We start from the raw sequence: 12,546 nt of genomic DNA, 5'->3' as shown, positions 1-12,546 counted from the left end.
CTTGGGACGCCAAGCTACTACTGGATAATGTAATCACAAATCGATTAGATCATGTCTGGAACACAATGGAACCACACATATATATAAGTGTCGACACATGAGAGTTATATTTGTATAAGGATACATAAAGTAGTAGCACTTGAGTTTAAAGATATAAACGAGAATCATGAACCCATGAAAGAGTACTCATAAAGATTAAAGATTAGATTGAAAGATAAACGTGGGGTTCAAGGTATCTGAAGAAGAGATAGGCGTATTGGCCATACACAAATACAGAAACACCATCTGATAAACCAGTGAAATAGATGGGTCTTGTGAGGGAAAAAAATCCGTGAGAGATGGTACATGATCACGAGGTGTAAAGGTGTTCATGTTATAAAGGTGTTCATGTTTTTCTACTAACAACATTCTATCATAGCTTGTTACACAAGGATACTCACAGAGACCAAATGAACAAATTATAAGGAGATAAACTCCTATGTGGTGGATGCTGCTACAGATTTTCAAAATTGACAAAAGGTCTGGTCATAAGAAAAGAAATTAGATTGACATACACTGATGTAGTAAGCAGCATATGGATCACTGGATAAAGAACAACATTGTTCCTAAGCTGTTCATGGACTGAAACAAAGCAGCTGCATATATTATGTAAAGGAATTGTATAAGAACAATCCAATTCAGTCCATATACTTATAAAAGAGATTTGAATTCCTTGTGTTTACTTATATTAAACCAGCCTAAAGAAAGGTTAGTTGATTGATACAGATTATATATTAAATCTGTGTGGGTGTCCAGCTAGAGGCGTCCGGCCCTTCTTCTTTGATCATGGCTAGTGAAAAGAAAGATCAGCCATCATGTTGTAGTCCATAAACACATGTGGCCGAGGTCCATGACCTAATATGCGTGATATGGTCCACGGCAAGAAAGGTCATGGGACGCCATCATATATTAAGATAGGACTGCAAAGACTAATGAATGTAGCATTGCCAAAGGCAAGAAGAGTCGATGGTCATGTGTGAGGTCCATGAGTGTATTTGGCTGCAGAGCCTTAGTTCAATGAGATCGTAAAACTCATTACAGCAATAATCATTGATCACATCTTGATCCTAGACACTCATGAGACAAGTTATAAACATGTATAAGCGAGATCTATAACTCAATATGAATCGATCATATTAGAGTGTGGTTGATATACATCTGTGTAGAAAAGATGCACCAGGACATAGACTTATGACTTGAGATTACAAGTTCATGGCACCATGCTCAGCATGGTAAGTCTGACCGACCAAATTAAGAGTAGCCGACAGCAAAGATTCACTTATTGACCATGCGCACACGATGTCATAAGACATAAGAAAAGACCGGAGATGTCAAAGTAATCCAGTTATGGTTCAGTAATAAACTTGGCCAATTCGTTTACTTTCTACCTGCACGTTCAGGAAGCTCACGCATCAGATGCGTAGGCTGAAGAACTTCCACTGAGGCTTACATCAGGGGGAGTAGTACGTGTTGTACTATTTTTCCTTCATCATGGTTTTGTCCCACTAGGTTTTCCTGATAAGGTTTTAGTGAGACAACATTAAGCGTATTACAATCCATGAATGGTTATGGCATCCAAGGGGGAGTGTTATAAATCAATTTGTGGATGTCCATAATCGACCCAAACCCTAGAGAGAGAGATGGCCGCGGCATGGAGAGAGATGGAAAGTCGGCTATAGACTTTCCATTCTTCTAGTTTTTCTATTTCATCTATGTTTATGATTTGTAATCTTTCCATTTATATATTTCCATTTATCTCTCATGTAACCCTTATATAAATGGATCTCTTATTCATTAATAAAACACAAATATTCAGACCTAAAACCTTCGTTTTACAACAATTTCTCTATTATTATGATGAATGTGAACATACAAAGTCTTCATGTAGAAGACTAACAATCATTGTTCACTAGTCTATTTAACAATCTTTCTTTGTAAAGACTCCTCGTAGAAGTGTATTTTCTGTAACTCGGTAGTTATTTTCTGTTTGTATCCGTTGAAAGGGAAGAATTCGGTTTAAATCATAAACCGATTCTATCACCGGTTCAAAAAAAAAAATGGCCACTGTGCCTTGGACTACATTGAATCTTAACTTCAAGACAAAATTGTAATAATATCTCAAATTTGGGGTGAAATTGAATTTTATTTTGAGGGCTCTTTGTTCTGAAGATTTCAGTTTTTCTCTTCCTCGTCTATCGCTAGAACTGACAATTGGTTGGGTCAACCATGGGTTAAACCATTCCAAACAAACATGGGTTGGTGATGGTCATACCCAAATAACTTATGGTATAATTGGGTTAAAGACCAACTTTACTCATGGGCTAACTGGTCCACACCAAATGGATGTTAGGTTGGCCCTAATCATTACTAGGATTTAGACAATTTGAGAAAAAAATAGTCCTGATCTTCTCTTCTGCAATTCTCTTATTCTCTTCTGCGATTCTCTTCTTCCCTCCAAGATTTCTCTTCTTCATTCCTAGATTTTCTTACCCACGAGTCTTTCCTTACGTCTTCTCCTTAGATAGATGAATCAAGGTAAGTTTCAAACCATTCCTTTGTTTTTGATTGAAGGTTTACCGAAACCCTTTAAACTGATTCTCGTTTTTGATTGAAGGTTTTTGTTCCTAGTAAAGGCGTCATCTATTTGTAAGGAGGTTTAGCTCTGTCTCCATTTCTCTACGTCTGACTTCTTCTTCTCATCACGATTTCAGGTATGATTCTCGAGTTTTAACTTCGATCTCGGGTTATGTGGGTTTAACTCGTCATCCACCTCGTTCTGTGTTGTGGGTTTTGTGTGTTCATGTTTTTGGGTTTCATCTTTCTTCGTAGTAAGGTTAGGATTCTGTGTTTGATTATTGATGATGATGAATCTCATTTCCATGGCTTAAGATTATTGATGGTCGTGAGTGAAGCAATGAAACAATGAAACTGAGTAGTCATAACTCATGAGGTCTCTCTGATTAAAGAAGTTTGCTCTTATATACTGAGTAGTCTATTAGTGTATATGTCTATCTTATAAACATAAGGGTTCTTTGTGTTTGTCATGTTTCAATTTCATTAATCTTGTAGTGCTTAAAAATTTTCATACTATAGTTGTTTATCTCTTAACTTAAGTCAGTCTCGTTATGTATTGTGGGTTTTGTGTGTTTATGTTTCTTTAATCTTGTAGTGCTTGTTTTACATAGTTTTAAAAGCATCATTATATAAAGAAAGTGACAAATGACACACGTATGTTAATGACACACATATCTTGTTTCTATTGTTTGTATGATGAATCTTGTTTTCATGGATATATCTTGTATATATCCTTTACAGATTTCCTTCACTTGCTACATGCCTCGGTTTGATCTTCAAACTTGAGGTAATATTTATCTTTGATATGAACCTAGTGCTGGTCAAAACTTGTTTATATACCATGATGACTGCTTCTTTCTCATTTAAATATTTTGTTGTTTCAAAAAATGGAAGTTATGGATTTGAATGATGATGGTCAAAATGATGTGATGGATGAAGATATAGAGGATCATGAATTATAGAAATTTCAGAGACTAACAAAGGTACACAGCCAAAACGAGTTTAGTCTAGCCGTAGAGTCTCTAGGTGCTGGAAAAAGTTAATTATAATTGGAGGAAAACTACCTGATGGTAAAACCAATATCAGATGCAACCTTTGTAAAAAGATTTACTGCTTAAATCTTAGTCGAAATAGAACCTCAAGTTTGATTTGTCACATGAAGGTTTGTCGAAAATCTGCTGGAACATTTAGAACTTCTCGAAAGGTTGATATGATGATGTTTGGTGAGATGATAGCAATGACCATTATAGAACATGATTTTCCATATAAGTTTGTAGAGTATAAGAGGATTAGATTGATTTTTTCTTATGCTAATTCTACTATTCAGTATTGGAGTAGAAACACAACAGTTCTGCTGTGTTGAAAATTTATGAGAATGAAAAACAAAAACTTAGGAAAATCTTAGGGTTTGTTTGACAACAAATCTTTGGAGGGATAATACCATTGAAGGTTATCTCTACTTGACTGCGCACTACATTAATGCTGATTGGAGTTTACAAGCCAAGATATTGTCTTTCACTGTTTTCCCTCCCCCTCATTCTGGAATAGCTATTGTCTATTTCTATGAAACTAGTTGAGCTGTTGAAGGAATGAGGAATGGAAGAGACAACTGCACAAAGATCTGGTATGTTATGAAAATAATACATTGCTAACTAAAATCTAATATGTTTTTTTTTTAATAAGTGTGAAAATCTTACGACATTAATCTTTCGTAAACATATGGAGTATAAAATAAATCAATGGTTCATTTAAATTTAAGTTCAACTTAAATTTTGAATAATTGGTCTAGTTGATAGTCTTCTATAAAACATTTAGTTTTTAATGGTTTGAAATTTTTTCGAACAGTGATATGTACAGTGTAATCGGTTCATAAATTCTGGTTTAAGTGTTTATTTTTCAGGATTGGAAGAATTAGGATGTTTTGTTCAAAGATATAATTATTACAAGTGTGAAGTTGCAAATTAAGAAAAGTTTTGATCGGACGGACAGGAACATACATATTGGTAGTTAGTTGATCCTGATCTCCCCGATAAAACATTTTGCGGCGCGAGTTTTTCATTTTTTGCGCCTTTTTGCTGCGCCAATTATCGCATTCAGACATCAAAATTAATATTTAAATGTGTCTACTTTTTGTTACTATTTTAGTAAGAAAAAAAATCAAAATCCCCAAATGGAAGCTAGTCCTACAAAAAAAAAAAAATCCCTAATTCGACGAACTCTGAACCCAGAAAAATCCTCCGATTCGTGAACAACTGTCTTCAATTCTTTTTCCATTCGTGCACAGCTTGATCCTCGGTTTGGTTGAGTTCCACGTGTCGCATCATCGTAATCCTAGTAGCAAGCGATCGGTGTTGGATTCTGCTCTTACTTGCGAAGGATTGATCCTTTTGTGTATCAATTCAAAGGTTAGGGTTTGCAGTTTTAGAGCTTTTAGTTCAATTTCGACATTTACTCGATTAGTTTGGGGTTTAATTGCTTGCTGATACTTTTGAGATCAAATTGAATCAGTTTCAGTTCGTACTTTTCTGAAGAGCTGATTCAGGAGATGAAGTTTGGATGCTGTGATTTGTGGAGGAGAGGTGGAGAGTTATGCGGTGGTTGTTAGTGTTAGTTACGAGAAGAACTAGAACAAGGCGAAGAAGACTTAAAAAGTTAAACCAATGAATGTTCAGGCGCACTCGTCAGGACAGGTTTCGAACCAAGGGAACATGTCTCAGCAGAATGGTGGTGGTGCTCCTGGTTTAGGACCTTCACGTAATGACAATGACCTCTTGAGACTTCGGCAAGGCATGCGAATCAAGATGTAAGCTTGCACATGTGTTTAATTCACTTTTAAAGTTTCTTTTTGGATTCCAGTCTTTGTCTTATTGATTTCTTCCTATTTGGCTATGTTTTTTCTTCTTCCAGTTTCAGCATCTTACAGCAAAAACAACCATCGCCAGCTGACGATGCATCAAAGGCAAAGTATATGGATGTTGCTAGACGCTTAGAGGAGGGGCTGTTTAAAATTGCTAACTCAAAGGTAATTTTTAAAAAGATCCATGTGCTTCAGAGAATAACACGCTAAAAATAGTATTTTAACACCTTTTGTTTTTTCCTTATGTGTGCCACTTTCTACAGGAAGATTACTTGAATCAGTCGACCCTTGAATCTCGGCTGGCAAGTCTAATCAAAGGCAGACATATGAATAACTACAATCAGCAGCGACATGCTAATCCTTCTTCGGCTGGAACAATGATACCCACTCCAGGGTTACAACATAGTGGTGGGAATCCAAATATGATGATGACGTCCTCTGTTGATGCTGCAATGGATGGAAGTAATAACATCACAACTACGGCTATGAACACTGCAAACATGCTAAATCCTGGTGGCATGCTCGGAGGTTCTTTCATGACAACTTATATAAGATATCCGTAATGTTTTCATAGTTACTCTGAACACCTTTACTTGTTGTGTTGCAGGTAACATGTCTAATGGATACCAGCATTCATCGAGTAACTTTGGTCTTGGTTCTGTAGGGAACATTGCATCAATGAGCTCACAAAGAAATACTGGCCAGATGATGCCTACCCCTGGATTTGTCAACAACAGTATTAATAGCAATAGCCAGTCTTACTTGAATGTTGAAGCTTCCAATTCCAACAATAGTGTTGGATTTTCTGCTGCTCCCATGATGGTTCCTCAGCCTCATCAGCAGCAGCAACAACAACCGAGGCAGGATATCGGTGGCCAAAATAGTCGTATCTTGCATAATCTTGGGAGTCAAATGAGTGTTGGTCTTAGACCTGGTATGCAGCAAAAAATGTCTAATGTGTCTAACAGCTCCATAAACGGTGGTGTTGGGATGAATGCAAAAAGTGTTGATACCCTTCAGCGTTCAGGAATGCAGGGTAAATATTTATTCCCTCTCCCTTTTTCTGCTTGTCTAGTTTCATATGCACTGTAACTCCTTTTGGGTGTGTGTCCATCAGAAAACTTAATTTTATGTTATTTACTCTTTAAGGTGAAGGATATGGCACAAATAACGTTGACCCTTTTCATTCTGGAAATTTGTATGGTGCTGCAACATCTGTTGGGACGTTGACAGATACTCAGAATACCAATACGGCAAGTTTTCAGTCTATGTCTGGAAATAGCTCTTCTCTGGTAAGGACTGATCAGAGTTCACATTCATTTGCAAAAAGTGCACTAATGAAACTTTAGTCACTTTGTCAGTCTGAAAATCTTGGATTCTAATTTATTTCTGTAAACTTTTGCAGTCACATCAACAGCAGCAGTTTCAGCAACAGCCTAATCGGTTTCAGCAACAACCTAATCAAATTCAACAACATCAGCAGCAGTTTCTACAGCAACGGCAATTGAAGCAGCAGCAGAGCCAGCAGCAGCAGAGATTTATGAGTCAAGATGCTTTTGGGCAAAACCATGTGGCCTCTGACATGGTTACACACGTTAAACATGAACCTGGAGTTGAGAACCCTAGCAATTCTATCCACTCCCAAACTCATGAGCAGTTCCAGCTTTCTCAGTTTCAAAATCAATACCAGAACAACGCAGATGACCGTCATGCAGGTTCTCAGATTCTCCCTGCCACAAGTCAGAGTGATATTTGCACATCAGTTCCCCAAAATAGCCAACAGATACAGCAGATATTGCACCCGCAGGGTATGGCTTCCGACTCTATTAACAGTTTTAACAACCTTCCTGTTGGAGTGAAATCAGAATCTGGTCTGCAAGGTCACTGGCAATCTCAGTCACAAGAACAAACTCAAATGTCTAATAGTATGTCGAACGAACGGCACATTCAAGATGATTTCCGTCAAAGAATGTCAAGAACGGATGAAGCTCAGCCCAATAATACGTCTGGAGGGTCTATTATAGGTCAAAGTCACATCTCAACTACATCAGAATCTCCCACTCCTCAGAATCCTGTTGGTACCACTTGTAGATATGGAAACGAAAACCAAGATCCGAGATTTAGAAACCAACAGAAATGGCTCCTGTTCCTACGCCATGCTCGCTACTGCAAAGCCCCTGAAGTGAAGTGTCCCGAGCGGAATTGCGTTACGGTTCAGAAGCTCTGGAAGCACATGGACAGTTGTGCTGCAACTCAGTGTTCATATCCTCGCTGCCGCCCCACGAAGACACTGATTAATCACCATCGAAGTTGTAAGGAATCCAACTGCCCTGTGTGTATTCCTGTGAAGGCCTTCTTACAGCAACAGGCAAATGCTCGGTCCCTAGCTCGTTTAAAAACCGAAAGCGGTGCTGCGAAGTCAGTAAATGGAGGTGGAATATCCAACGATGCAGTACAGACCTCTGCTGGAGCACTCTCTTGTGCTTCGCCTAGTGCTGATGTTTCAAATAATTTGCAACCTTCTTTGAAACGGTTGAAGGTGGAGCAGTCTTCTCAACCCGTCGAAGTTGAGACGGAAAGTTGTAAAAGCTCTGTTATCTCCGTAACAGAAGCACAATCATCATCTCAGCATGCTGAAAGGAAAGATCACAGGCACAGTGATGTACGTGCATCTTCAAAGTATTTTGAAGTGAAAGCTGAGGTTTGTGAAGGTTCTGTACAGGCACGACCCGGTTTTAAAGAGAGAAAAAGTGGAATTGCTGAAAATATTCCCAAGCAAAGACCAGTAATTGAACCTGTTAAACAAGATTTGCCCGATGCCTCACCTCGGCAAGAGAAGTGCAAAATGGAGAAAGTATCGGAGTCACTGAAGGAAGAAAGTCTAGTAGAGTCTAAACCTCCACCAAAATCTGGAAAAGCAGAGATAAAGGGTGTTTCATTAACTGAATTGTTCACCCCTGAGCAAGTGAGAGAACATATCCGTGGTCTCCGTCAGTGGGTTGGCCAGGTTTGGATTTAGCTATTCCGTTTAGCACTTTTGTCCATATCTATCTTAAAAAGATACTTGATTAATGATGAATCTGTTCTTTATGTGCTTGCAGAGTAAAGCCAAAGCAGAAAAGAATCAGGCTATGGAGCATTCAATGAGTGAGAACTCATGTCAACTATGTGCAGTGGAGAAGCTTACCTTTGAGCCACCACCTATATATTGTACCCCTTGTGGTGCCCGCATCAAGAGAAATGCTATGTATTACACCGTAGGAGCTGGTGACACTCGTCACTACTTTTGTATTCCATGTTATAATGAATCCCGTGGGGACACTATACTCGCTGAGGGGACGCCTATACCTAAGGCAAGACTCGAGAAAAAGAAAAATGATGAAGAGACTGAAGAATGGGTAAACGACTATCCACTCTTTTTGTGTTTGTCTCCTGATTTTCAGTACATTCTGTGATCTGTTTCTACCTTTGCAGTGGGTCCAATGTGATAAATGTGAGGCATGGCAGCATCAGATCTGTGCTTTGTTTAATGGGAGAAGGAATGACGGAGGGCAAGCTGAGTATACCTGCCCTTATTGCTATATAGCAGAAGTGGAACAAAGTAAGAGGAAGCCTTTGCCTCAGAGTGCTGTTCTTGGAGCTAAAGACCTTCCGAGAACAATTCTCAGTGACCATATTGAGCAGCGGCTGCTTAAGAAGCTGAAGCAGGAAAGAACAGAGAGAGCCAGGGCTCAAGGAAAAAGTTTTGATGAGGTGCCTACTGCCGAGTCCCTTGTGATTAGAGTTGTTTCATCGGTTGACAAGAAGCTGGAAGTCAAACCTCGGTTTCTTGAAATTTTTCGGGAAGATAGTTACCCAACAGAGTTTGCATACAAGTCCAAGGTAAAGAATGATCAAGGCTCATTGTGAATTTATGCATTTCTTTCTTGAAGTATCCTTCACCCATTCTCCACACACCATTTTGTTTTGCCAGGTGGTTCTGTTGTTCCAAAAGATTGAAGGTGTAGAAGTTTGCTTATTTGGGATGTACGTCCAAGAGTTTGGTTCTGAATGCGCATTTCCTAATCAACGCCGAGTTTATCTCTCTTATTTGGATTCTGTAAAGTACTTTAGACCGGAGGTTAGATCTTATTACGGAGAGGCCCTGCGCACTTTCGTTTACCACGAAATCCTGGTAAATCCTGGTCTTCTTAAACATTAGTCATTAGCCAATATCTGTGTTCTTTTTTTGAACTCTATGGAGTATTAAGGGTATGATTTGATCATGTGTTTAGATCGGTTACCTAGAATACTGCAAGTTGCGTGGTTTCACGAGCTGCTACATATGGGCTTGTCCGCCGCTCAAGGGCGAGGACTATATCTTATACTGTCATCCAGAAATCCAGAAGACGCCAAAATCTGATAAACTACGAGAGTGGTTAGTTCGGTTACCTTTTTTGGAATAAACATAAGTTTTTCTATGAAAAAAAGTCATTTACATAATCCAAACGCTCATGTTGTTCATTGCAGGTACTTAGCAATGTTGAAAAAAGCTTCAAAGGAGGGCATTGTTGCAGAAACTATAAATCTATACGACCATTTCTTTATGCAAACTGGTGAATGTAGAGCTAAGGTTACTGCAGCTAGGCTCCCGTATTTCGATGGTGACTACTGGCCAGGTGCAGCAGAGGATCTTATATACCAAATGAGTCAAGAAGAAGATGGCAGAAAGGGGAATAAGAAGGGAATGCTAAAGAAAACAATTACAAAAAGGGCTCTAAAAGCTTCTGGGCAGACTGATTTATCTGGGAATGCATCCAAGGATCTGCTGCTAATGCATAAAGTAATCTTTACTTTCTATGCGTTTTACTATCTTTTTGTTATTTGTTTTGTTAATATTATATTCACCTTTATTCCCAGCTTGGTGAGACCATTCACCCTATGAAGGAGGACTTTATCATGGTCCACCTGCAACCTTCTTGCACACATTGCTGTATGTTGATGGTATCTGGAAATCGTTGGCTCTGCAGTCAGTGCAAATACTTTCAGATTTGTGATAAGTAAGAACTATTCCCTTTCTCTTCTGCTCTTTACTTTTATACTTTTTTTGTTGTTGAATTGCACACAATGTTAAGAAATTGCTAGGCCTTAACTAGGCGCTTTGTAGAGGATTATCAACTAGGCCTAGAAAATTATTTTGATGAATAATGAATTATCAGATTAGATATAGAAAACAAAAGAAATTAGAGTACTAACATTATTGCTTAGTTTATTATTAGGTTTAGACTTATTTAACCGATCAGAACAGTTTAAACCGAGTTGAGTCATATAAATTGGATTTAAAAAAAAAATTGTTTCGGGTAGGATTAAGTTACTGCCTAGAACGATTTTTAGAACCATGATTGCACATAAGAATCTTACTGACTCCCTTTCAGGTGCTATGAAGCTGAACAGCGGCGTGAAGACAGGGAAAGGCATCCTGCTAATTTTAGGGATAAGCATGCGTTGTACCCTGTGAGTTACATTTGCTTATTGAGGATAGCGTCCTTAACCTTTTGTCTGTGATCAGTTTCATGAATCTTGGTGGGATTGTATTTGCAGGTTGAGATTACAGATATTCCTGCAGATACAAGGGACAAAGATGAGATACTAGAAAGCGAGTTTTTCGACACAAGGCAAGCGTTTCTGAGTCTTTGTCAAGGGAACCATTATCAGTACGACACGTTGAGGCGGGCAAAACATTCGTCAATGATGGTCCTTTATCATCTGCATAACCCAACTGCTCCTGCGTTTGTCACGACCTGCAATGCGTGTCACCTCGACATTGAAACTGGTCAAGGCTGGCGCTGTGAAGTATGTCCAGACTACGATGTGTGCAACTCCTGTTACAGTAGAGATGGTGGAGTTAATCATCCTCACAAGTTGACTAATCATCCATCCCTAGCTGATCAAAATGCTCAGAACAAAGAAGCAAGGCAGTTGCGTGTCTTGCAGGTATTAATCTACCGTTACTTTTCAAAGCTGGTGCTGCTTCCCTCTTGGTTACATTTTTTATTTTATGTTCTCTTCTTTTTTTTTTGAATTTGCAGCTTAGGAAAATGCTGGAGCTTCTGGTACATGCATCACAATGTCGTTCTGCAAATTGTCAATATCCAAATTGCAGGAAAGTGAAGGGACTATTCCGACATGGTATACAGTGCAAAGTGCGTGCTTCAGGAGGTTGTGTGCTATGCAAGAAAATGTGGTATCTTCTGCAACTCCACGCTCGGGCCTGCAAGGAATCTCAATGCCATGTACCTCGTTGCAGGTAAACGACTTTATGATGATCCATGAAATACATCAAACCACTTTGATTCATTTGAATTTTGTGTTGATGATGTTCTCTCTCTCTCTCTCTCTCTCTCTCTCTCTCTTTCATTCAGTGACCTGAAGGAGCATCTGAGAAGATTACAGCAGCAATCAGATTCAAGGCGAAGAGCAGCTGTGATGGAAATGATGAGACAGAGAGCTGCGGAAGTCGCTGGAGGATCAGGGTAATCAAAACTTGTACATTTGGAAAGATCAAATCAAAGTTCCTTTCTCTCAAAAGGTAACAAGATATGTAGCCACTTTCACTGAGAGCTCCAACAACTTGATCGTTATCCTATTGAAGATGAAGAAGAAGATGAAGACAAGGCAGTTAGAGACTAATGATGCATTTAGCTTAGGTTCGTATTTAACATGTGCCCAGAGCGAGACTTGATTTTCAGAAGAAGCAGAAGAAGAGCAAGTCAAGTCTTCTTCAAGGTCAGTAGATTTGATTTGGTTTGGTTGGGTGATCTTATGATTATATACTATACACACGCGCACACACTTCCCTCACTTGTTTCTATTTAATAGTAATTGATATTGTATTTTTGTAAAATTGCCATTTCTGATTTGGGAATGGCAATAGTGTACGTGTAACATATACAGTTACGTTAACTTGTTTCTTGCAAGAAAAGTAAGATAGAGAGAGTGTTTGTCTTTTGATTCTCTTCCACTTTTTTTTTTGTCTTTTCTGTTTTGAGGAAACTGTAATCACACTTGCAAGTTGCAATCGTAGTTATTTAGTTCTT

The 12,546-nt window shown here is 38.7% G+C and overlaps 1 protein-coding gene across 1 annotated transcript; it reads left to right on the top strand.

Annotated features, from left to right (window-relative positions):
- Positions 1–4,771: 4,771 nt before the first annotated feature.
- On the top strand, positions 4,772–12,458 carry LOC106326944 (histone acetyltransferase HAC1-like). Its single transcript, XM_013764915.1, has 17 exons — positions 4,772–5,018; positions 5,122–5,416; positions 5,521–5,635; positions 5,734–5,998; positions 6,078–6,506; positions 6,620–6,762; positions 6,876–8,477; positions 8,572–8,868; positions 8,945–9,352; positions 9,444–9,644; positions 9,745–9,887; positions 9,980–10,292; positions 10,370–10,509; positions 10,885–10,963; positions 11,051–11,443; positions 11,539–11,756; positions 11,872–12,458. The coding sequence occupies exons 2-17, from the start codon at positions 5,274–5,276 to the stop codon at positions 11,984–11,986; spliced, it is 5,004 nt and encodes a 1,667-aa protein (XP_013620369.1). The 5' UTR covers positions 4,772–5,018; positions 5,122–5,273; the 3' UTR covers positions 11,987–12,458.
- The last annotated feature ends 88 nt before the right edge of the window (positions 12,459–12,546 follow it).

The sequence above is a fragment of the Brassica oleracea genome, chromosome C2 (genome assembly GCF_000695525.1).
Source record: "Brassica oleracea var. oleracea cultivar TO1000 chromosome C2, BOL, whole genome shotgun sequence".
Lineage (NCBI taxonomy): Eukaryota > Viridiplantae > Streptophyta > Magnoliopsida > Brassicales > Brassicaceae > Brassica > Brassica oleracea.
Note: the sequence above shows the minus strand (reverse complement) of the source record. Positions and strands in the feature narration are given on the sequence as shown.